This window comes from Prinia subflava, chromosome 8 (genome assembly GCF_021018805.1).
Source record: "Prinia subflava isolate CZ2003 ecotype Zambia chromosome 8, Cam_Psub_1.2, whole genome shotgun sequence".
Lineage (NCBI taxonomy): Eukaryota > Metazoa > Chordata > Aves > Passeriformes > Cisticolidae > Prinia > Prinia subflava.
The window spans coordinates 23,840,944-23,867,754 of record NC_086254.1 but is presented as its reverse complement, the minus strand read 5'-3'; the positions used below and the strand labels follow the sequence as shown (position 1 = coordinate 23,867,754).

At 44.4% G+C, this 26,811-nt stretch overlaps 1 protein-coding gene across 6 annotated transcripts in view; it reads right to left on the bottom strand.

Moving 5' to 3' along the window:
- TSHZ2 (teashirt zinc finger homeobox 2) overlaps nucleotides 1–26,811 on the bottom strand; it is a 214,502-nt gene that overhangs the window by 68,564 nt on the left and 119,127 nt on the right. For 5 of the 6 annotated variants that reach the window (XR_010081182.1, XR_010081180.1, XR_010081181.1 and 2 more), the window contains exon 2: nucleotides 10,922–14,000. Coding sequence is in view for 2 of the 6 variants with exons in the window: in XM_063404190.1 (XP_063260260.1) it covers nucleotides 10,930–14,000 (3,071 nt within the window). In the remaining 4 variants the exon portion in view is untranslated. The remainder of the gene's footprint in view (nucleotides 1–10,921; nucleotides 14,001–26,811) is intronic. The other variant, XM_063404191.1, reaches the window with a different exon arrangement.

The window sequence follows — 26,811 nt, the reverse complement described above, 5'->3', positions numbered from 1 at the left end:
TGGGAGGAGAATATTTCATCCTCTGCTCACATTAATGTCTGGCCATATACTGCATCTAGTAGGAATTTGCTTGTTGTGCTGCAATATATAATAAATTTGAGGCAGTAGCTTTATGGCGCACGTTGTAATTTTCAATTTTATGCTACAAACTGACCATCTGCAGGATTCTGACCGTATAACCCGAGCCACTCCGTGCAGGATGTAACATTAGCACCTCTGAAGCACAGGCAAACCATGATTTAGACACACAATTAGATGGACCAGGTCCTCAACAATTCTCAGCTGCCTGAATTACTGCTGAACAGCCTAATAAACATATAGCACACAGGCCCCTGCTCTGCAGAGCTTTTAAAAATGTTCTTAAGTTTGTCCCTAATCAGCAAAGCAACTCTTAAAATTGCTGTTACTCAGAGATTACTCCTGGACCAGAATCCTGTGGTGCTTGGACCCCCATGGAGTACTGGACAAGGCCAGGGTCATTAGGAAGCTGTGATTAAATCATCAGCATGAAGTGTTGATTATTGAATTTAATCCTGGGAACACTTGCCAGGGTAGGACACTGAGCAAGGGAACAGGAAAGGACCTTCATCAGTCTGGACCAGGCAGCAGCAGGAGGACTCCTGGTACCCCTGTCCTGCAAACGCCTCCTGCCAGGATGCTGCCCTGCTCTGGCTGGAAAACTGCTTCTTTTATTATCTGTGTGAAAGAAACCTGAGGCTTTCATTTCAGTAAAACCTCCTGTGCAGGTCTGTGCTCTTTTTGCACAGAGACCTGCATTGCAGGCAGAGCCAATCCCCATTCCTGGACATTCAGCTCCAGAAGCAGCTCCGGTGGCCGGAGCAGTACAGACCCCCGGAAGAGGAACACCTGAGGGAACACCCTGGAGACCCCCAGCACGTGTGAAGTTTGTTATTTTTGAATCTGTTGGTGCATTAGGGCTCAAACCCCACAGCAGACACGGCGCTGTGCAGGTGCTGAGTGCAAGGGGATCTCTCAGAAAGGCCCCAAGCAATTTCCACCGACACAGGGCACCAGGTAGATCTCACTCATCCTAGCGAGGACACAAGAGGTCTTGGAAGCTTTCTAAAGAGTGAAAGAACTAGAAAAAAAATAAAGGGAAAAAAAATAAAGGGAAAAAAAAGGGCCAGCAGAGACAAGTGCAAGAATGAGGCCATGCTCGGTTTATTTTGTTGCCTTTTAAGATAGCACCAGATTATCAGTGGGTGGCTCAGAGAGGCAGAGGAGCAGCAGGGTGAACCCTGTGAGCTGAGCAGCAGAGGAGGAGCTGGTCAGCCCCTACCCAGCCTCCATCATTGTCCTGTTCACAGCCTCCTGCTGCCTCCTCCTTCCCTGGGCTGGAGACACAACTGGGAATAAAACAACTGGGAATAAAAACTCATCCCGGGGAGGGCAGCTGTGGTCACTGCAAGGTGATGGGACAGGCAAAGGGACAGGAGGTGTCTGCAGGCTGTGGGGACACTCCCAGCCCAGCCCTGGCCCAGCACGACCCAGGTGTGCTCTGCAAGAGTTTCCAGCTCTGCGTGTTCCCTCAGGACTGCCCCAGCTGCTGCTGTGCCTGTGCACTCCCAGCGCTGCAGAGGACAGAGTGTGACACAATTGGAGGGACCATTCGTTTTCTCAAGTCACAATTATCTCTGCTACCACATTTGTGTCCTCGCTCCTGTCTCGGTTTAAGTAAGTCACAATTCTCCCACTCTTGTTACTGAGTAGATGCAGATGCCACTTTGTTCCGTGTGATTTATAGCCAGTAGCTAATGTTCAGTTATAATTCCCCATTTTAGACATGAAAAATAGCCTGTAATGCTCAACACAAGGGCCTCTCAACAATGATATATAATTTAAAAATTAACACGAGGACAGAGGAGCCACGGGATTTTGAACTAGGGACTCTCTCATTCAAAGGTTAAATCTCTACAAGGTGAGCTAAAGGAATTAGTTGAGTTATTAAGTAAATGCCTCTGTTCTATTTTCCCAGTACATTAGCTGTTGCAGCCTTTTCCAGTTCAGTTGTGTTCTGCCCCAGCATGTTCAAAGTGCAAATGCTCGTGGCACTGTGTTCACACATTTGCTTTTTTTCAATGTCAAACAAACTGGAGCTGCTCAGAGCCAAAGGTCAAAGTGGAGGGTCCCTAAGGAAGTCTCCTGGGAAATGATGTGATTGCTCTCATGTCTTTATTGTGTATAAAATCGGGCTTCACATGAGGCTCGTCCTTCCCAAGCATCTTAAAGCTATAAATGAGTCATGACTCATTCCTGCAACACCTAAGTTATGTAAGTGGTCTTGCTAATTTACTGGAATATCTTGCATAACTAATCATTTCCAGGATCAGGCTCGGAGGCCTCGGAAACCTCTGAGCTCTGAAGAGCTCCCTTAGAAACAGAGACCTCAAATCCCAACTCACACCATGAGGCAAAAGCAGAACAGGGGACAGAACCTGCATCACCCGACTCGCTCTGCCAAACTCAAGCCTTAAACTCCTCCTTTGGCAGAGCTCAGCAACTCAGAAACCCAGGGAGCACGGAGAGGGAAACGAGCTTGGCTCTGGAGAGGTTTGGGAGGTGGCATCCCTTTCCTGCCTGCTTTCTGTTCCCACTGAGGTGCAGCTCATCTCCTCGGTGTCTCCTGCTGCACTTTGCTTAATGGGCTCGCTCCAGCATCAAATATTATATTTATGGATTACAAATTTATTGACATTTGACATTTGCATCGGCTTTCACCTGATCAACAGGAGCTCTGACTGCCAAAGGGAGTTATTATGGAAGATTTCAACAGCCATGGGAATGCCAAAAAGGTCATTAAATCATATCAGAAAAACAATGTGTTCATAGCATTCATACATTTAGTCTTGCCAGTAAATCTTCTGGTTGATGCTTGGACCACCTACCGATGATACTCAAAGAAAAGGAGAAACAGGGAGAATCGAAGAGATGAATTAAATTAAAACCAAATGACATGACGCCTGGCACAGTGGGATCTTTAATTTTCTACTCTATGAATCCAGAATAAGCAAAAAAAAAAAAAACAAAACAAAGCACAGTGGCTTGACTTTCTCTGAGTGAATTCCCTCCATACAGGCAGGGCTTAACTAAATAATCCTGAGTAATGTGTGCACCCCACATTATTGCATGAGATTTGTATGTGGGAGGTGCAGGATTCAGAAAACATATGGCACATGGAAAACAAATGACAGGGTGTGCTTTTACACTCATGCTGGCTATACTTATCACTCGTGTTGATATTTTTCTCCAGACGTGAAATATGAATGTAGGAACTTTCACCTTAATCTCTTGGAAAAATATCCAGCTATTTTTTTGTGCATTTGTGATTTACAGGAGGCCACCACATAATTCCTGGGAATTTACAACAGACAATGTTTTAAAAAACACTGATCAAATAAACACAGTTACCTCCCTCATCGTTCTTTTTCCTTGGATGACAAACCTGGGTCTTGCACCGTAAAAACAGCAAGGCCAACAGATGAGGGCTCCATGGAATTAGGGAGGGAAGGGAGCTGCTGGGCTGGGAGCCCACCCACAGCCTGTCTGTGCCTGACCAGTGCAGGGTGAGCTCCGCTGGAGGCTGATCCTGAGCTGGGCGAGCGCAGAGGAAGTTTTGAGTTTGCCCTTCCCTGGTGGAAGAGCAGAGTGTTCACCTCTGACAAACACAGGAGAAACAGGCCATGGTCACATCCCAGAGGGAATCACTGTGGGGTGCCTTGGGATGCAGGTGAAGAGGTGGGACAAAGGGAATGGCAGCGTCTTTAATGTAAGGAAAGTGGGCAGCCATGGGGACGCAGTTCCAGTGCAGATGGGTGCCAGCAGCTTGTCTTGGCCCTCAAATTGTTGGTGTGGTGTAACACTGCTGTGCTTGGAGCACTGACAGCAGGGGTGGAATGAGGAGCGGCAGAGGCACCCAGGGAATGGGGCAGAAATGTTCTCCCAAGCCTTGGTTGGGAGCGAGGGAAAGGTGGAGCTGGAGGGAGATCTTGATGGGCAGCACAGCAGGGCTGGCATGGACACCCCAGGTCACCTGTGGGGTTCGTGTACCCACCTGGGGAGTCAGAAACGGGGAGTGTTTGTGGGATTTCATTAAATAACAGCAACCAGGAATTTCACACTGAGGTTTGACCAGTTCTCCCAGAGGAGAGGACAAGCCCAGTCTGTCTGCATGGAGTGCAGTGAGCATCCATTCGCTCTGGGATCCTCTGCAGCTCAGGCTTCCCAAAGGAGCAATTCCTTCTCCTCCTTCCACATTCTCTGCTGTGGAACAGCACTGAGGAAATGGTCCTGGCTGGTGAAGGGAGGCAGAGACCCTGCACAGACCACACTGAGCTGGGTGTGACACAGCTGCTGCGAGAGGTGGAGTGCAGGGGAAGAGCCACATCAAAGCCACTCCAGCCACCTCTCCTTTCCTTTCAAAAATGTCACTGCGGCACACTCCACTTTCTGAAACAATGTTTATCATTGTTCTTCGATTGTCTGGGACAATAAATGGTTAGAAATGAGCATATATCACCAGGAAATCTCTGCCTGCCCCTTCCCCCAAGCAGTGTCATAAAAACGTACAAATTCACATTAATAATGAAGTGCATTTCCCCGAGAAGCCACTGTGTATCTCAGGGAGAGCAGGCAAGGTGGCAGTTGCTGCAGAGTTTCCTATTAAAGAGCAGAGCAAATACTCATAAATCTGATGAGGGGCCAAAGCACATGTTAGGGCTGTCTCCCTCTTAATGGAACCTTTTCTGAAATGAAAAAAATATATATCTTGATACATTCAGGGTATTCATTAGACATGACAACCTCCTCCACTCCCCATGGCTCCCTCCCCCACTGCTGCATGGGCTGACCCCCAGCAGAAGAGCTGAGTGCTGGCAGGGAGGGATTTTGGAGGGGAGGAGGAACAGTTTGCTTTTAATAAAGGGACTGTGTCAATTGATAATGTCCAAGTTCCCTGCTGGCCCCGTGTCCCTCCTTCCCTCCACTGCAGCCGTTCCTGCTGTGTGCTCCCCTCGGGGTCTGCCATCCCCACTGCCAGTCCGTCTGTCCCTGCAGGGAGTGACAGCAAACAGGGCCAGTGCTGCTGCCCAGAGCAGGAGCCCTCTGGCAGGACACCTCTCCTGCCCCTCACGCCTTTGAGGGCTCGGCCAGCTCCTTCTGCTGGGAGAACAGGACTCTCCAGGCAGGGGAGGCAGCAGGATGAGGATCAGCCCCCTGGGCTCTCTGTGATGTTATCCCAGCTGGACCCGGGCTGTGCTGCCCCTGCAGAGGCTGGGATGCTCCTGGAGAAGCAGCACAGCCCCACTGAAGCCAAGAGCTCTGTGCTGGGGGCTGTGTCCCACCCCATTCCCCCTCTGGGGCTGCACTGGTGCCGATCCTGCTTGGATTTCTGTGGAACCCAGTGCCAAAGCCTGATCCCTCCTCTCCACAGACCCTGCCTGGATGCACAAACACGCCCAGCTCCAAACTGAGATGGGAAGAGGTGGCAGAATGAGGCCTGAAGACTACAGCTTAATAATCATGAATTATCTGTTCATTATCCCAATAAATAGTGAAAAATCTCTTCCTCCTTTCCTCCTCCCATAAAGCCGTATCTATAATTTTCCTCATTTTCCATCTGTGCTCCATCATATTTGCACTAAGTGATCACCCTGCTAAATTACATTATTTTTATTGAAAGGTACTTTGTAGGGCTGGATACTGCTCACATCTTTTCCTTTTGTTATTGATCCTTGTGATTCGATTGCTGAGGTGTAAAATGTATAAATAAGACTCAGGTACCCTTCCTTTGAAATCTCACCGGGTAAGAATGTTCTGCTATAGATTATGAAGGCTGTAGCATTTAATAACATCAGGCACAGCAAGGAGAAGGCAAGATTTTGATGTCCTTATGAATAGTGAATGCTGGAGGAGGCAGGCACTGTTCAAGGTCAGTTAAAATCTGGTTGAAAGTTGCTGTTTCTTTGTGAGCAGAGGAGTTCCTGCCTTGGAACTGCCACATGCAATGCCTTTGTACAGAGCCCAGGAACAATGTGGGTTGATCCAGGCGGCTGGAAGCTCAAATGCAATGTTAAATAATACTGATCTTAATAGCAACCTGTAGTATTCCTAAAAAGCCAGGGAATCTGCACGGATCCGTCGGTGCTGCCAGTCTGATGGATCATCTGCCCTGACCCTGCTCTCAGGGAAGCCAAGAACATTATTGGGTTTACAAGGACAATGGCTAGACTGAAAAAATGCTATCCAGGAAAATGTTAAAGATTTAAAAATGTTCCGTTAAAAAAAAAATTAAAGATCTGGATCTACCACTTCAGGGAAGCAGTGATAAATTTCTGAGGATTAAGAGAACTGAGGCTTCACCAGGACAGGATTATTTTGGGGGAGGGCTGATGGTTTGGAGGTAGTTCCTTGCTTCAGCAAAAACACCAGCCTCTTTCTTTTCCTAGCTCTGTCTCCTCTCCTTCAATTTTCCCCTGTTTATCTCAACAAAAATCTATTTTAAAATGGAACTTCCCCACTGATTTTTTCTTCCCATTGAGAAGCCATCATTTTCCAAAAAGACGTTGTCAGGAAAGTCCCATCTGAAAGGATTAATCAAGACTTCCCTGGGATGAACCCTCTTTTTCTGGCTGATGACACGGGGAGCAGAGCCCTTGGTTTTGCTGGTAAATTCTGCTTACAGGATTGTGGTGACACCACTGCAGGCAGCCACATCCCAGCGTGTCTGATTCTCCCAAAAGGATCTCTCAGCTTCTAATATTTGTTGCTAAGAAGAAATGAAAGTTGAAGAGCAAGCTGAATTCTCCAAAATAGGATTTTGGGCCACTGATTCACACAATTGTCCTTGATCAGGTAACAGCCATATTGGCTAAGAGTGCAACATGATCAGAGCAGCTCCTACTGCTTCAGAGGGATGAGAAAATAAAATCCAGAGAAGAAAAAAAATCTTCTATTTTGGTATACTTAACACATACAGTTATCTACGTGTCCTATATATCATTTAACAAATTGCTTTGCAATTCTTACAGGGCGTGGTATAATGACTGATTTAAAATCACTGCATTGCTTAAACTGCATTGTTCTTCATCAAGTTGAGTCATTTTTATGTGAAGTGTCAAGCTCTCTAACAAATAACTGCTGCCAGACAAATCAAGTTCCTCATCTTAAAGCTACGGCTAAATAGTTTATAGCTTTAATCTGCTCACTGAGGTGTGCAGTCTATGACAGTAATTATAAATGCAAGGAGAAATTATAGCTGAATGCTTTAACTGCATTAGGAGCCATTTGATGAACAATCATGATTGCCTGCTCATTTTCAACAATAGAGGGCAAGTTAGTGTCAGTGCATTAGAGGATTTTCAGTTCTGCTCTGCTCTTTCTTCCATTTACCACAGAATGTCAGTTGTCTCCTATAAAGTAGAAAAAAAAGCGCAGTAGAAGCTTTAAACTTGATGGTTAAAAAAAGACAAAGGAGGAAACAGAGAGAAAAACTGTTTATCGTTATGACTCTTTTTTTTTTTTGTTTTGCAGCAGCCTTACTTTCGAATTAGTTCATCTCAGGTAGCTGTCTGTTCATTTATCAGGGTCCTTTGAAACACAAATCTCCCCGGTCAGGTTGGTTAATTTGACTTTATGGAGATTTATTTCTGTCAAAAGTTGTAGCCTCAGTGAGTGACCAGCTCCAAGCCAATCTCACCTGGCTCCAAAGTGACAAATACAATTCTGCCCTGCCTTTTTCTTCAGAACAACATAAAAATTCTAATTCGGTTAAAGAAATGAAGAAATGTTTTTCAAGGTACAAGTCAACATACAAATTACTTCTAATTAAAGCCATGTTTCCTAATGTTCATGGGTTTTCTATGAAGAATAGCAATAAAAACAAATTTGAAGTGGGTTAAATGAAAGAGAATAGAGATGTCTGATTGTGGTATATTACACATAATCTTACTTTATATTACTAAACCCATATCACTTAGAAGAATTCAGGAAAACACCAAAGATGTCTATAAAAGAGATATATATCTTTTTACATTTAAGAAGAATTTATAGCAAATTTCTTATAAACAGCCTCACAGAGGTCTTAAAAATAAATCCATACCCATAACACATTTTTCTACAGTACTAACCCAGATTATTCATTTATATTTTTAATGATAGCTAACATTTGACAATATAACCTCGACTAGTAAATGCCATTGAAATATAAAGTACTTTATGTATTTCTATACTTCAAGTACTGTTTCCACTATTTTATTCCCATTTATTTTAATCCATATTCTCTATTTTTATGCCTATTTCACTGCAATATTGCCTGCAAGAAGGAAACACAAATGCATGTGTGTGTTTTAAGGATCTCAGCTTTGTATTTCTCCTTTCTAAATGCTCTGCTCCCCTCTGTTATTATTCAAATGCATACTGGATTTTAAAAATAACATGGGAAGAGTGAGTAAACTCTGAAAATCCCTGTTATTTGATTCAGTCTCCTTGCAGATTTCTGAAGAATCCATATGAATAAACTCTGGCCTCCCCACTCCCAACCTCGTCAGAACTTCAGGGAGGCTTTGGCTCCGAAACTGTAATAAAATCTTTACAATGCCATCCCAAATACCCCATCATTTCAGACAATTTGTGCTATCATGCATACCAACTGAAATTATAGCTCCAGATAACAGTGCTATCACTCTGTCATTGCAATTTAAATATATTTTTTCAAAGGTAAGATACAACCTGCATCTTGATATAAATTAGAAATGGATGAGTATTAGGAGGACAGCAATTTCTCGGCATCCAGAGGCAGGAAGGACAGTCCCTTATTTATGTAGTTACACATCACCTGAATAATATGTCTCCGTGCAGGTTATTACAATGCAGAAACCACTTTTTTTTTTTCCCTTGGAGATTTTTTTTCTCCCCCTTTGTATTTGCTCCTCCAATCCTCAGCAACAGTAACGTGTTTACAAAGGTGGGTGTTTGGTTTGCCTCTGAGTAATAACACGGTGCTTTTAAGACCAAATCTGAAACGTTTGTCACGCATTAAGCCATGAATGTGCCAAAATAACTGTTGTATTAATATATCTGGCAGATAGCTTTTGTTTGATAGTCCCCAAATTATTGGTTTGCTCTGTTATCTCTTGTGTGAAAACTATGAATGGCAGAGTCTTAATAATCATTAACTGGTGGGGAAGGAAACCAAGTATGGGATGTTTATCCCTCCCAGTCCCTCGGGGGTGTTGATTTGGAGTGGCCAGGTAAACAAGCAACATTCTAATGTTGGGTTGAAGTGCCCAAATAGATACCTTAGGGTATTAGCCCTATTTAGAAAACAAACTCCCTCGGAGTGAGATGGAATTTTGCTGGCTAAAATATGCAGGAAGCATAAATCTGCTCCAATGCAGGCACCACGTACAAGATGTATGCAAAACTTAAATCCTACTGCACTTGAAGGCTGATGTTGTACTCCATGGCAATAGCTTACAGGACCAGCCCAAAGCAACCCCTTCATCAGTGGTTCAAATTATTCAAAATGTCATTTTAATGGAGCTTAAGTGACACAGGGCCCTTGTGCTGGCTTTGGCCACAGAAAGTGTTTCCTAAAGCTTTGTGAATATTTGCAGCCAACAAATGGGAAATCTTCCCCCAAATGGGGATTGAGCCCCGTCCCCTCGACCAGCCAGAGGATGGCCACAAAGCCAGGTGGCATCAGTGGCCACTCACAGCACATCTTTAATTTTGAGCATCTGACAAATTCATTTTCTGAATGTTATTCAAGTAATGAACACCTTGGAGAAAACCTGGATCTGCACATGATTGTTCTGTGAGCACAAGCAGAGCCTGAGTCTGCTGGAGGAATTGCTGGGAACAACTAAACAGAGCCCTCCTGGAAAAAAAACTGGTTAGAACAAAAAACTTCTATTTGGACTTTTAGTTGATGTTCTGCATATTTATTTCAATCAAGAATATTCAAGTTTGTGAATCAAGTAAAATTAAAAATGCAAAAATGGTGTGGCATCTGAATATTACATTACATGTTATAAACATTGGTTGTGGCAACTGGTGTATCTGGCAGCAAAAAAATAGCAACACTAACGCAGCAGTATCCTACTAACAGGTCTTGGAAATATCAAGCTTGTAAAAAATCTCAATTAAGCATTAACTCCCCCAGGTTATAGGAGAACTTGCACTGAAGTCAGTGATGTTTATGGATTGACTTCCACCAACACGAAGCAAAATATAATCAAACATCTTAAAGATTAAAAAAGGAATGATGGAGAGAGAGGTTAAAATGATGTGACAAAAAAGGCCACTCACAGTAGCAAGTGTTTAAGTAAGTGTAAAATATTAAAATATTTTACAAAACTGAACATCCAAATATCAACAGAAGAATAACTGAACTTCTAGATAGGAACTTTTCAGAGTTATTTGTAGATTCTCGAGGCTGTGTTTGAGATTATGAGAAACTTGGATTGACTGAGATTTTGCTAATTTGACTTTTGAATTTTTTTTCCCTCATCCAAATCAGATTTATTGGTGTGCTAGCACTGAACGAGGTAATAACCTTTTGGGTTTCAGTGCTCTTTATCTGTTTTTTTCAATTCTCACTGCAAAGAGTAGCGCTTAGTTCTTGCATTCCACATGCAAGTGCAGTGGGTGTGAAATGATTTATTCTTAGGCACAAAAGAGAAATGGGCAAGCGGCTATTTTGCAAATAATAAGCAGCAACATTTCTCTCTAGGGCAGTGTGGGTTTGCATTGACCAAGCTCTCTTCCTGAAAACGTTATAAAATGGATGTGTACACGCATACACAATACATTTTATACTGTTTTCCTACTTCTACCAAAGCACGGAGCCTGACGGAGCCTCCTGGAAATGCTGAAATGAAAACTCACTATAGAGCATGCATACCTTAAGAGTTATTCTTCATCCACTTCTGCTACAAATTGTGAATGGTGTTCTGGTGACTTGCTGTGTGTTTTGCTTAGATGAAGTTTTACTGCATGTTTGCTCGCAAATGTCCGACAGCACAACTTACATTTGAACTTAGAGTCTGTGTCCTCTTCTCCAGCTATTGTTTCAGGAGATCTTTGAACTGAAACTCTGGAGATTTCTTGCTCTACCTTGGTTTGCTGCTCCACAGCCAGCCTGTTCATGTCTTTCATTTGGAAACCTAGGTGGGATTCTAAGTGGCTAATGTAAGTAGAGGGGGTTCGGAACTGAGATGCACAGTCGCTGCAATAAAAGACTGGGTGTCCTTTGTCCATGTTTTTCAAAAACTTTGTTCCTCCGGTTTTCCTAAGTTGATACTTGACATTTGCCAGCCAGTGGCTGATGGTGGTCATCGACAGTCCAGTGAATTTGGAAATCTGCATGCGCTCTTGTGGGCCTAGATCTGATAATAAATATTTACCTTCAGACGTCTGGAAGAGGCTGGAAGCAAACTGAGCTTGCAAAATGAGCAGGTGCTGAGGGTTCCAGTTTGACTGCCTGCCCTTCCTTTTATGCAGAGTGGAGACTTCCGTGGAGACGTCCTCGAAGCGTCGGACATCGATTTCCAACTTCATGGACGGGATCCTTGAGGATGCAGCAGGTTTTGGTGTGGTAGCTTTGGGAAGAACTTTGACCATGTCGGCGATGTCAGACAGAGCGTGCTTTTGAGGTGGAGAAGTACAGGATTGTGCTTGAGCTGACTCAGCTTTCTTGCCTTTGGATTTGGTCAGGTCAATAGGCTGATCATTGTTCTCGAACAAATAGTGCCTGGATACGCTCGCAGGCTTTGGTGGGGTTGGAGCGGGAGATAAAACCGGCTTCTCCATCATGTTTAGATTGGGTTTGTGGAACATGGAAATTGTGCTAGAGCTGGGGCTGCAGTTGGATTGAGGCTGTAAGGGCTCAGTGGCCTTGCCCAGGTGATTGTTCAGGACTGACTGCAGCGCGCTCAGGGGGTTCACACAGGGCAGCTCCGAGGAATGGTTGGCAGCAGCGCAGCCGTTACTGAGAGAAGCTGCTGGTGGCTCCTTGAGGACTGGCTTTTCTTTTCCACTGTCCTCTTTGATTTTGTCTTCTTCTTTCAAGGGACACGGTTCTGTCTTTTTTGGCTCCACAGAGGCTTCAGCTTTGAGGAGAGGCTCCCTCTCGCTCTGGCTGAGCGAGGCTGGCTCAGCCTGGACTCCCTCCTTAGCATGGTCCTTTTGTACCTCCTCCTTGTCCTCAGCCTCCTTCTTCACTTGAGTGCACTGGCTCACGTTTGCTGAGATAGGGACCAGAGGCATCACCTTCCACTTGGGAGCTATGGGCCTCAATTTATTGGTCATGGTTGGCCTGATTTGGAGCACCTGGGATCCCACGGGCAAGGATGGCTTGGCTCCCTCGGAGAGCTGGTAAGCTGCGTGGATGCTGGGATAGGCACTCCAGCTGGGAGCTCCGTTCTGAGCCTTATTGATGGCTGTCGTGACAGTGTTCTCCAAGGACTTTAGAATGTCCCCACCACCCTTTGAACCATCTTCTAAATCTTCTTCTCGGAGGTACTGGTATTTCATGGTGGGATCCAGGGGTTTCTGAAGAGTGTCTTCGTACTCCTCAGTTTTCATTGCTTTCTCATCTTTGTTTGCATCATCAGCTTTATCTTTTTTGCTTTCCTTTTTAAGTTCAGAGGCAGGACCTATGCATTCTGCAGATGATTTACTGGTTGATTTTGAAACAGGGCTGTCACTGGCTGGTGCTTCAGACAGCGATTGCATTTTTTCCACAGCTAAAGGATCCAGAACAAGTTGCTTTCCTTTCTTTGAAGCTGAACTCGTGACTTTCAAGAAATGGCCAGTGACCATCATGTGGGTCGTGAGCTGCTGCAGGGTATCATGGGAGCTCCCACATTCCATACACTTCAAAATCTGGGATTTGCAGGCCTCGAACTGCCAGGTGTAGCTGGCCCCGTTCTGGTACCCGTAGCGGTTGTTGGAGGAGAGCTGCAGGTTCGAGTTCTTCTGAGGGGAGAAGGTGTCGGAGAAAGACCCCGTCGTGGAGTCAGGGGAGCAAGGCCTGTTCACATCAAACACGCGTTTCTTGGCTGGAGTGACCATTTTTGAAGAAATGGTTGGTACCGGCTCCTTCAAAGGCACTTTTTGGTAATGTTTTGTTTTTATCATATGAACGCTCAGATCTTGAAGGGAATCAAAAGAGTCACCACAGAACATACACTTGAGAACTTTTTGTGCATCTTCCTTGTCCATGTCCTGGAACGCCCTTTTGCGGGGCTTGGAGTAGCTGGTAGGTCTGTGCTTGTCCTTTTTGTGGTTGTCGTCCTGGTAGTGCCCTGTCTCGTTCATGTGCACCGTGAGCTCTACCAAGGTGTCGTAGGCAGCGCTGCACTGCCGGCAGCGGAACCGGCTGGCGCCCGTGAACACAGTCCCGCACATTTTGCTGCTCTGCCTGTAGAGCTGCACCGAGCTGAACAGGTTGGGCTTGGAGACAGGCCTGGAAGGTAAATTCTGCTGCAAGCTTTTGGACAGCGCGTCTTGGTGCCAATCGAAATCGGCTTTGCTCCCTCCGTTCCTGTTGTCGCAGCTCCTCTTTTCAGAGCTGGACAACTTGAAACCCAGCCCCAAGCCTGTCCAGTAAGAGTCCGACAGGATGTTGGCATAGACTGCTGTCATTTTATCCATGCAGTTGTGTGCTTCGCTCTGGGCTTTGGGGTGGGCGCTGCTCTTGGGCTCCTGGGGCTCCCTGGAGCAGATGTTTTTGATGTCTGCCACATGGTCACTGCCGTCACTCAGCAGTGACTCGTTCTCCGCATCCTGGTTGGACACGTGGCTGACAGGGGAATTCTGGAAACTGAAGTTCCCTTTCTGCTCAGGACCCACCTCGTGCTCCTCATCCGTGCCGGTGTCGTTGCTGCCCTGCAGCTGAGCAGTGGAGTTGCTGTCATCGTCATCTTCTTCCTCCTCCTTTATATCTTCCTCTTCCTTTAAATCTTCCTCTTGGACATAACCTGAAATGTAATGTCAATATATGAAATAACCTGTTAAAGGGGAATGCTACAGTTCCAGTTTTCTACTTTTACTATGTGTTTTCTTTACTGGATTTTGTTTTAATCTATAACTATATTGTCTGTTAGTTCTGGAAGTGAAAAAAAAGCCAAATGATGTCTCTTTTTTTGTGAAAGTTGCTGCATTTTGTTGGCAGATGATCATAATTCTTTATAACTGCCAGAGATCCAGAGTTAATAATTTTCCTGTCATGGGAGTATAATTCTAACTGTCCTGTAATGGGACAGTTGGAAAATTCATATGTAAGAATTTAAAGTTTATACTAAAAGCTTCAATTCTATGAAATTGTTTTTAGCCTCGGTGAGAGAAAGGGTTGAATTTGCAAGAAAGAGAAGAAAAATAAGTGCCATAATCTTGCTGGTTCAGAGCATCATCTAGGTACAGTAACCTTTTGCCATTTGATCACCTAAAAATGCACTTTAGAATGTACACAAATAATTTATATGTCAAAATACAACATCTGAAAGCGTTAATAGGCATAAGTGAAACCCTTTTGTTTATAAAAGTAAAGTACTGTGTACCATAAAAGCAAATTGTGCCTCAGTAAAATACATAAATTTCAGGACAAGAACCCTTGGAAGTCACAGAAGATTTGACAGAGGTAAACCGAAGTTAATCCTAAAACAAATCCAGAAGGATTTTATTTGGCAAATTATCTCTTTGATTACTAAAATGAACTTGATTCTGGAAGAGTATATTGAGAATCCAATTCCTTCCCATTATCTGGAATTCAGTTTATGGCTCTTTAAGAACCTGGCTCACTTTGCTCCCTTGAATATGGTACTCCTGACCCAAAGCTATCCTTCTGGCAAACCCAGAGAAAGTGTTCCACTTTTCTGAGGACCCTCTGGACAAAGCCTTCATTTTCCAGTCTATTTGCAGGATCTGGCCCCTTCCCACACGTTTGCCATCAGGCCAAAGAGAGGAACCATTCCCTGGATGAAGGGGCAGCACAAGAGGGAAACGATGGCTCTCTGTGTGATGGGAGCTGAGAAATCCATGTGGCATCTTTGCCACACCCTTGCCATCAGTTTAGGAACCACACCTGTCACACAGGCTTAGAGCTGGGCTTGGCTTAGAGCTGGGCTTGGCTTAGTCCAGGAGTGGTACCAGAAGGTGTCACAACCAGAGGTAAAAACACAGCGGTGGCACTGAACAAATGACCTGCACGTCACTCGAGCCTGATAAAACAGTAATAATCACACAGTGGGAGGAACACTCTGCTCCTCAGCAGAAGCTTTCAGCAAAGCAGCTAAATATTAAATGTTAAGTGCTAAATATTAAAGCTAATCCCTTTAGCATGAGCAGGGTCACAGCAAACATTAACAGGTGATCAGACTGGAGCAGCAGCAAAGACAACACTCACACTTCAATAGTTTCTTCTCTCTAAATTTTCCCTAGTAAAAATGAATAGCAGATACCACTTTCCCTTTGCTGTGTGTTTTTTGGGGGATGTAGGAGAAGGCAGAGACATGGAGGTGGCAGAAGGTCCCCAGGTGAGGAGCAGTGACCCTGTGGCCCCTCCCCAGGATTTGTACCAGTGCCAGGCACACCACACAACAAAAACAGGGGGATCTAAGGAAGGAATCAGACAAAACACTCGACAAAGAGCATTCCCATAGCTTTGGGTCACTGCAAATTGCATTCTCCATTCCAGCAGCTCTTCTTTGAGTGTCATTAACTCATTTTTCACCAGGAGTTAAGTTTTCCTTTGGAAGGCACATACAGTAGTTTATTCCTCACAAGATCCTTTGTCCTTGTCTAGGAAAAGCAGAAGTAAGAGACAGCTGCACATCCCCCACAATATGGATAAAATTTGCTGCTTAATTAGGCATTGACATGTTTACTGTAACCTTTACAGAAGAGTAACTTGTGCTGAGGAATCTTTTTTTTTTTTTGTGTCTGTGTAAGATACTGACACAATCTCATGTAAGTGGGAGCAGTACTGGTTCCAGTATCTCCAGGGGGTCTACAGGGAAGCCAGAGAGGGATTCTCCATCAGGAACTGTAGGGACAGACAAGGAGGAACGGCTTCAAACTGACAGAGAGGAGCTTTAGATTAGATATATGGATGAAATTCCTTCCTGTGAGGGTGCTGAGGGCCTGGCACAGGGTGCCCAGAGCAGCTGTGGCTGCCCCTGGATCCCTGGCAGTGCCCAAGGCCAGGCTGGGCAGGGCTGGGAGCAGCCTGGGACAGTGGGAGGTGTCCCTGACATGGCAGGGGTGGCACTGGAGATTCTGTGATTCTGCGATCCCAACTTGCCAGAAAGCACCATCAAAATTTCACAAAACCATCAGTCACATCTGTTTTAATGGTTTAGGGGTTTGGGCAGCTTTAAAACCACATTTCAGTACCCTCCATGTAAAAGCATTTCTGTTTATGTAAATGATTTAAATTGCTGTGGGCATTTTAAGGACAGTGGAGACCAGTTCTACAAGACAACCTCGGGTACAAGAGATGCTCGTGTTCTTCCAACAGGGCTTTTTAGTAAGATTTCATTGGACATGAAGGGATGTAGCTGGTTAACAGAAATAACATTAATTTAAGTGGACTTTGCATTATTTATTTTAGAAGGAAAGAGTGTCTCATATCTGTACACCCACATGCTTTAAATGCAGAGTCTGTAATAAGCAGCATAAATTTTGCACGTCACACTGATGTCCATGTAATAAATTGTTGAGTGACCTGTTCTCTTCCCACCAGTTCTCCCCCAGGCTTATTCTGACATTCCAAACCTCTGAGATCCTCATGTGTGACTGTGTTACAGGGAAGAAAATAACACGAAAGAAATCCAAACTCAATCAGTGGATGAATGCTTCCTCCCTTTCCTAGATGGAAATTTTTCCCACCGAAATTAAGCAGGCCCAGGCAGATGTGAAATGGGAAAAGTGCAGTCCTGAGGGAGTGGGAGACTGAAATGTCACTATCATTAAGAATTGACAAAACTCAGGACCTTCAAAGCATTGAATGGAAGCAATTTTTGGCTTCCTAAATGGAAATGCAGTCTTTGGTTTCGTGCTGATTGACCTCAAGACAGGATAAGGCAAAATCATGATATCAGTAAGGATAATATTATTATATGGATAATAATCACAAATATAATTCCAAATTATTTGTTTTCTTAATTCCCCTTTGTGTCTTTGTGATTGGATTCATGGCAACCTCAGAAACCTGCTTCTCTAGGATGAGAGCTGCAATAAACAGCTGGTTCTTTATTCTTCAAAGAGGACATTTGCTAAGCTATTTCTGGAATATTTCCACAGAGGAGCTAAAATAAACCAGGTTCAGTTAATACACCTGCAAAAACTGGGTCTGAAAGCACCCCATGCCCTTGGAGCAGGGACTTTCCCTGCAGACAGCACCGAGCCAGGCTCCCGGGGTGAATCCAGCACTGACTCCAGGACAAACCTGCCAGTGGCACCACCTTATCCATCCCTCCTGACCTGAATTGTGAAGGGTTAATACAGATTTTTGTCAAAAGTGTCCATTCTGACTGCTAACTTTTCCACCAGCGGATACTATTTTCACTTTAGTGAAATTTGAACTATTTTCACTCAAATTTGCTCTTTTTCCATGTAGAGAAACATTTATTAAAATACATATATATATATATACACACAAGTTCCTTTCCAAGACTGGAAAATTTATTTTCTGCCAAGAGAAGGGACAGTGAATCATTGTCCAGAACAACTCTGCTAATCCATGTAAAACCCACGGCACCACCTGCACGTCTTCAGCCATCCATATTCCAGTTTTCCTTGAAACAACATGGTCAGGAAAGCAATCTCACAGTGCTGGAAGGTGATCTTGTTCCCTCCTTGTCTGGCTTCAGCTCAAACATCTTTTTGTGTTTGGCAGAAGCTGTTTCTTTCTCTGAAAGGTTCCAAGCAGATAATGGATAGTGACCACTTCTCGTTCCTCCTTCTCCAGGATGTCGAACTGCATTAAGCACCCACAGACAAATCTTAACCTGGCTCTTTGGAGGAGTTCAGAGCTACAGTCTCATCCCAGTCTGAAAATCAGCTGAGGAGAGAAATTGGCAGCTGGGGGAAAAACAGTTCCCTACTCCATTGCATAACTCTTTATCAAAGACATTTTGGAATTTAATGGGATTAAAATCAACAGAACACTCTAGAAAAGCAATGGAATTCCATGGAAAGAACTCTCAAAATATGAAATTTGCCATAAAGGAGTGAACTGTGGGATTTCAGAGTTTTTAAGGCTATGTTCAAAATTTTGTACCATGGAAATAATTTCCTGTGCAGTTCTCCAAGGTGGAAGAAATCAGAGGGAAAGGTTCCTGACTCTGGCACAGAGAGCACCTGGCTCTGAATGACGGATGGAAGGGACAAAGGGCAGGACAGCCCTGGTATTGAGTTGTGGTTCCAAAGCCAGGTGCAGCCACAGGAAGGTTTTAGACATTCTCAGAGAAGGCTGAAGATGCTCAGTTGCCTCTCTGCTGGGGGGCCAGTTCATTAATTTGGATAATGGGGCACTTTTTTCAGCTTTTGCTGCTGTTACTCTTTACCATCACACCCACACTCATTTACAGTGGCTCAGTGTGCATCACCACCATGGTGATGAATTTTGTGTCCAAAACAAATTGGCATCTCAAAGGAGGGATTTTTCCCAATATTCCTTTGAGGGTTTTTTCCCCCTAGAAATTTATTTTTCAAGTAGTTACAGCAGCTGATAGCAAGGCAGGAATTCCTGCCTCTTGCAGAGTAGGAGCAGGAACACCCACCACCATCCACGGCGGGGGGACAGGAGCAGCTCCTGCAGGAGCAAAGAGTGGCTTCCACACCGACTGAATTCTAACACACAAAGGCAATGCCACGAAGCCATAACTATTATTTATATATGATGCTGAAATGAAGCAATTTGGGGCTTTCATTTTGTTGTACTTTAATTAGAGTTGTGTTATAAAGTTTTCTATTAAATATCCAATTTCCTACTGGTTAAGAAGGCAAAATACCCCCGAGTTTCAGTGGGCCCTTAGCAGCCAAAGCAGAGGAGATTATGTCCTTTGCACTTCAACCTGCACATTTATGATCCAAATGATCAGTGGCTGGAGGGAGCTGCTTGTGAGTGACCAACAAACTCAAAACCAATAATAAAGCAGGAAAAAACCCACAACACAAGCAAAAAGAGAGGTGAACTGATGTGAGCTGCTGAGGTGAGCGCAGAGGAGGGAAGGAATTATTGTGGAGGTTTTTCTTGAATAATTTTCCTTAAGGATAACATTGTTTGCATAGGCAGCTATGGAATAAAAAGCAGCTCCAGCCATCCTTGCCATGCTCTGGATTCAGTCAGTTTGAATCCATTCCATGCCAGGTCCTGGCTGCTGCAGGAAAGGATCCCACCACGCTTGGAGCCAGGAGCTCCAGTTCCTCACACGAGGGCTCTGAGTGCCAGTGAATCAATCATTTGCCTCTCGTTAAAAATACTTATTTTCTACAAACTCTTGGAACTGACAGTGCCAGTTTTACAACCAGCTGATCCCCAGATTGTACTTCCAAATAAAATTCTCCTAAAGAATGTTGTGACTGCAAAGAGCTCAACCTCGCCCTTGTCCCAACCACTCCAGCTGCCCTCCCTCACACCGCCCTGCTGTCCTGGCCTCAGCAGGTGAGGTTTGGGGAGGGTCACACAGCCCCAGGTGAGGTTTGGGCAGTGTCACACAGCCACAGGTGAGGTTTGGGCAGTGTCACACAGCCACAGGTGAGGTTTGGGCAGTGTCACACAGCCCCAGGTGGGGTTTGGGCAATGTCACACAGCCACAGGTGAGGTCTGGGGAGGGTCACACAGCCACAGGTGAGGTCTGGGGAGGGTCACACAGCCACAGGTGAGGTCTGGGGAGGGTCACACATCCCCAGGTGAGGTCTGGGGAGGGTCACACATCCCCAGGTGAGGTTTGGGGAGGGTCACACATCCCCAGGTGAGGTCTGGGGAGGGTCACACATCCCCAGGTGAGGTTTGGGGAGGGTCACATATCCCCAGGTGAGGTTTGGGGAGGGTCACACAGCCACAGGTGAGGTTTGGGGAGGGTCACACAGCCACAGGTGAGGTCTGGGGAGGGTCACACAGCCACAGGTGAGGTTTGGGGAGGGTCACACAGCCACAGGTGAGGTCTGGGGAGGGTCACACAGCCCCAGGTGAGATTCGGGGAGGGTCACACAGCCCCAGGTGAGGTTTGGGCAGTGTCACACAGCCACAGGTGAGGTCTGGGGAGGGTCACACAGCCCCAGGTGAGGTTTGGGCAGTGTCACACAGCCCCAGGTGAGGTCTGGGGAGGGTCACACAGTCACAGGTGGGGTTTGGGCAATGTCACACAGCCACAGGTGAGGTTTGGGCAGTGTCACACAGTCACAGGTGGGGTTTGGGCAATGTCACACATCCCCAGGTGAGGTTTGGGCAGTGTCACCCAGCCCCAGGTGAGGTTTGGGCAGTGTCACACAGCCCTAGGTGAGGTTTGAGCAGTGTCACACATCCCCAGGTGAGGTCTGGGGAGGGTCACACAGCCACAGGTGAGATTCAGGGAGGGTCACACATTCCCAGGTGAGGTCTGGGGAGGGTCACACATTCCCAGGTGAGGTCTGGGGAGGGTCACACAGCCACAGGTGAGATTCGGGGAGGGTCACACAGCCCCAGGTGAGATTCGGGGAGGGTCACACAGCCCCAGGTGAGGTTTGGGCAGTGTCACACATCCCCAGGTGAGGTCTGGGGAGGGTCACACTGCCACCATCCCCAGCCCATCCCTGTGAGCTTGCTCAGTTCCTGGTGCAGGCACAAAGGCTGCTCTGCAAGATGCAGCATGGCCTGAAAAATTCAAGGGATACAGGAGCAGCCAATATGTTTTCCTCATTAGTCACTTTAATTGCACCAGTGTAAATCACTTTGCTGATGAAAAGAGAAGTCTGAAACTTTTGTCTCTCTTTGCCTTTCTTCTGTTTTCTCTTGTCCTATTTATTGTTTTTGAAAACAGCAGTGGCTTTGTAAATTTATAGATTACTTCATTTAAAATCCAAGTTTCAAATTATGTTTTCCCTCTTTCATTATCCTAGGTTGCCCTAAGTACCAATCTAAATTTCTTTCAATGGCATGAGCTACCAATCAGAATCACAAAAAAAAAATATATATCTATAGAAATTGAAATTGTAATGAGTCTTACCAGTGTATTGCTAACACTTTGGTTCATTTGATATGAACTTTGTTTTTTTAAAGTACCACATGGTAAGGCTTTGAAACTTCAGTTTGTAAAAAAAACTGTAACAGCCTTACAGCCTTTGAAGTCACTACTGATATAACTCTGAACAGATCCATTCAAGTTCAACTAACATCAGACAAATGTTTAGTGTATCAGAGGAAGCCACAAAAGCAAGGATTTCATCAATATTTCACAACAGCCTCAGGGAAACTGTAGATTGCAATGCTGTAGGGCAGCTAATGGAATTACACACAAGGGTTTTGTACATTTAAAATAAGCAGCTACTAAAAAAATTACCCTTCAGTTTGATAGAAACTGTATAAAACTGCAGATGGGAAACAATTAAATAGCTACCAACATTTATCCATGTCAGCCTGATAGGTCATTTAATAACAGGTATTTCTTTCCTCCTTTCTTTTTTTTCCTGGTAGGGCAATAATAAAGATTAACATTTATGAAAAGTAGCATAAAATATAGTGCAGCCAAATGAATAATTAAAGATGCTTCTGAAGAATTTGTTTGCTATTGTATGGCCGTGAAGACTGCTCTCCAGTAATGAAGTACATTTATATTAACTACAATTATAAACAGAAAGGAGATGAGGATTATGTTTATGGACACTTGCTTGTTATCCTAAAAAAAAAAAAAATAAATAAACCTTTGGCTTGTTTCTATTGACTCCATGGCTCATCTCATGGACAGCACATTCCCCTTGGAAAGGGCTGGGCTTGGAGCAGGTGCTGCACATGGATGGGACACAGGACATGCAATAAACCCTGAGAGATCAACAGCCAGCATTTCCCTGGGGGCTCTTGGGCAGAGAGGGAATTGAGCCCTGACAGCACAAGGTTTGTTCTAAAAACAGATCCACAGAGTCACTTTTCATTGCTATATTCCATGTGCAAAGGCCTTGCAGAACCAGCCCTTCACACTGTTGGATTTGGGTGTTTAGGCTGGGAAATTGCTGTTTCTGTCAATAGATGATCAATTGTGTGATGGGAGATACAGATTATTTGGTTACTGTTGTGAAAAGGCTGATTATTTCTTGGCCAGTCACTCAAAACAGAGCAGCTTGGCTAAATCCAACAGAGCCTCATGGAGAAGTCAAGAGCCAATTCAAGAGAGCTCCTAAAACTTTGTCCCTTTTGGGGTAAGGGCAGTAAGTAAAACACAGAATCCAGAGCTTGCTGAGGACTCAGTGTGGTGATCTGTGATGGTTAGAGATGAAGCCAGCAGCACTTCCCCCACGTTTTATCAAAGCTCGGAATTCCTGCCCAGCTGAAGATGTTATATAAAAGACAAGCCCCTGCAATAGCATTGCCCAGCACCTCCTATTGAAGCTGATTTTAGAAAACTTTAATATGGTTTTAAATGTGCACTGCTATAACCTTTGTCTGAAGAGCAGCGGGCCTTTGGATTTTCCTTTTGGCTGCTCAGCCCCAGTGCAGCTGCAGTAAGACCTGCTTCAAGCCAGACTTGCCAGTAACACCCATAAATCCCTGCTGGTTACTCAGAGCTGCTTAAATGCATCATTTCTCTCTCAACATCTCTTTAGATAAGAGACATAAGTAGAAAGTGGGAGTATAATGAAATCTATCTTCCTCATCTGCCTGCTTTGTTTTGATCTTGCATTCCAGGCAATAAAAAAACTGCAAATAATTTTGAAGTGTGAATTTTCCCTTGCCGGGATCGCGGCGTTAGAGGAAGAACACACAGATCATCAAGCGGCCGATTTCCCTCTTTATTTTCCTTCCAGGAAGGTCCTGCTGCACGTGGTGGTCCAAATGAACACTCTGTTGCTTTGGTGATGAATATGATGGCCAGCAAAACAACAAAAAAAACCTGACTTTTGACCACTGGGCTTGCCTGCACTTACAGGCACAGCACTAAGGCAGCGTGAAGGTCACTGCCCCCGGCAGCACCTTCCTTCCACCAACTTCCCAGAGATGGGAGCAGTAAGCACTTGCAGGAGATTGATATGATACTTCGTGAGTAATTTGGATGAACTATAACACTAACCCAGTAAAGTATTATAATTTTAAATGTGTCCAGAAAATAATTGAAATTCTGGTTTAGCTTCATCATCATGCACAGTGCCGGGGATATTTAACAGCTGACTAGTTTAGCATGAATATTGCTTTACAAATGAGGTCATATTGTTTTTAAGAAACAATATTGCTATCAAACATGTTTAGGAGGAAAAGCAAGAGATTATGAGTACACTTTTAACCTTTCTGTCTCTTTCTATATCTGTTTACTATGGTGATTTAGGTGCTCAGTGTTGTTTGAAGGCAAACATAGAAGGTTCTGGCATTTAAAAGAGATCCAGTAATGAGCAACTGGCAGTCAGATTCTTTCTTATTATTACTCTGTCACAAAATCTCTGTTCTACATCACTCCATCTTTGCAACACCAGTCAGAGATGAGAAAGGTCAAAACATCTCCTTCAGACGTGCAAACAGACACCTTTGCAGAAGGAGGGATACCGAAACAAGCCATCCAAAAGAACATTTAACACTAAATACGGACAATTTCCATTCACCTCCACGATATTTGGGTATTTCTTTCCTAGGGAAGGGGCACACAGAGGGTCTGATCCTGCTTTTCCTGTCTCGTTGCAGCCAACAGAGCCAAGGCTGCAGCAACTGGGAGAAGAATCAGCCTGTGACCCTTTGAAATCCCTTTCAAAATGGAAAAACTTTTAACTGAAATATCCTCTCTGAGAGGCAGAACCTCAGGTGGCTCTGGGAGCACGAACTTGCAGCCAGTGTTGCCTGAAATTAGGGGGAATCATCTGCTATCCCTCTCTTGATTGCCAATGTAAACACACTGCATGTTTATTATTGTCTCTGTGATTTCATTATTTATTGATTAGATTTATTTATTTGTGCTTTTTATTTACTGCCTCCAACACCAGCACTGCCCTGCCAAAATCTTTTACCAACGTGGAATAAAATTCTTCCTTTCCCCAAAATCCCCCTGCTTTGATTCACTCCAGCACTCCCCTCTCTCTTTCCACCCAGTCTGAGATGCTGTCCCACAGTTTCCTTGCAGATGTAAAGAGCTTTTAATAGTAAGAATTCTAATAATTTTCAGTAGCAAAATTAGTACTGTTGACTCCATTCTGCAAAGGAACGTGTCCAAAAGAAATCAATCCATGTCAAAAGCAAAAACTTCCAACTGATATGGAAAATAAACACAGTGTCCAAGTATCTATCAAGATTCATAAAATAGAGGAAATTTCAAGGGGAAAAAAAAAAAGAAAAATGATTGAAACGAAAATATTAAGCTGTGTTCTTTTAAATTGGGTCTCAAATGATCCAAGGAAGGGTTGAGAGCCAGGGCCAGTGCACAGATCATTTACAGACCATAATCACCCCAGTCTCAGTCTGCATTCCTGCCCTGTCCTAAGTGATATCTGACATTTATCACACGGACAGAGCATGAAAAAAGAGGCAGCAACAACAGGAGGCTGCAGCTGCACAGGCTCAGCTTTTCCTGAATCTCAGCAAGAAATAACAACTCTGAGTTATGGGCAAAAACTCCAGTAACCAGAGAGGTCATTAGTGACAGAAACAGCTTCTCCAGCACAGGTACCATGATGTCACCAGGGCTGAGCAGAGGCACCTCGGAGGGTACAAAAAAGCCATTTATTATTTCCAGCAGAAGTGGATCTGAGGCCTGCAGGAGGTCACAAAACACTCCAGTGATCAAATATCCAGACTGGAGTCCTGAAAGGGCTGAAAGGATGGATTAACTACGACCCAACTCTCGACTTCCCAGCTCTACAACAGAGTAACAAAACTTTACACAAAACTTTACACAAAACTTTATCGACTGCCCCACTTTCGGTTGTTTTTTTTTTTTTTTCTGGGGCCTCTCAGACTTGGAAGGAAACACAACAGAGGGCAGCTGACGTCCACCAAATTATTCAGAATACTGACTTTCAAAGATGAATTGCTGCTGCAGGCAAGCCCAAATATAAAAAAGAGCCTTTTAAAAAGGGCTATTTAAAAATATTTACAGAATTAAAATACATTTATTGTTGTTCTAATAATCTCAAGGGTAAGCACAAAATTTTCAAATTATTAAATCCACACAAAAAGCAAATTTCTCCATTTTTGTTTCAGTTTCTCCCTCCTCCATTTCATCAGCATTCAACTGGGACACCATCCCTGGAGGTCTGCACTCGGGCAGAGGAGCAAATGGGCCTGGGTGTTTATTAGGGCATCATTTTCTGTCTGTGTGGCATCATTTATTTCCTGGGGAAGGGCCCATGCCAGGTCAGGATCAACTCTTTGAGCAGCCAATCCATCAGGTGGACATGAGAGGTGTAAGGAATGGCTGGAAAAGGAGGAAAAGCTGAAATGGATGGAAGTGGGAAAGTAATAAGAAAGTGATCAGTGAAAGTACAAGCAGCAGGAAATAAATCAATCACAGCAGGGCAGAGCAGAGCTCGCTCTGAGAGGGTTCCCTTCAACGTGAGCAGGGCTTTAACCTCCACAGCAACACAGGAATCTGAAAGGTTTTCCCTCAAAATTCTCCTGGGAATCAGGAGGATGAGCAGAGCAGGATTACTGGAGAGAATTAGAGACAAAGCTCAGTCTGCTCTCTGAGAGATGCGGGAGAGGCTGGGACAAGGAACATTTCAGGGAATTCTGGACATTTATTTCCATCCATGCTCCACCTGTGTTTATTCTGTGGGAATGTGGCACAGGATCTGCACTCAGATTTTAAACAGACCCCTGGAGCAATAATTGAAATAAGAAATAGAGTGGGAAGTGCACAGTATTATAATAAAAAGCTCACACACTAACTTGACTTCCTGAACAGAAACCCACCCAATAATTTTATTGTGGCTTGGATTCAAACCAGGAAAAGCCATTTGCTACCAAGGATCTGATTATTCATGGCAAAAAATCTCATGCACCTTATCTAGCACAGGTTTTGTACCGAGTGCTGATAATGTGAAAGCAGAATTTGTAACTTGTGCTGGTTTTATCCGTGGGAGCTGTGGAAGTGCAGCTCTGCACAGCCTTTTGACAGCACACGAGGATATTCTGGCTGTGGACACCAAGCCCTACTTCATTTGCTAAGTAGAGAAAGTCTCTTAGGATTTTATGGGTAAAGTTGATTTGGAGCTATAAAATTGAAGCATTTATTACAGACCAGAGGCCAACAACACTTCATTACAGACTGTCTAAACACTTTCAGTTTATCCACTAGGTTCAAATCCAAACAGTACTTTCCCTTTCAAAGCATTTGGGCCTGGTTTTCTTTCTCTTTCTACCAGCAATAATACCTTAAAATGCTTTTTTAATGTGTTTATCAATCTAAAATTTAAATGAAGGCAAAGCCTGCCACAGGACGAGCCAATACCTGCACAAGGTTTGTCTTGAACCACTCCCAGTTCTCCTTGTCTGCATGGGCTAATTGCTGTTTCCACCAATGCACAGCTGGAATTTGACCAGTCTGTATCTGAATTTGGTAATATTGTATTTTTATTTTATTTTCATTATACTGCTCCTTCTGTGCAGTCAGTTCC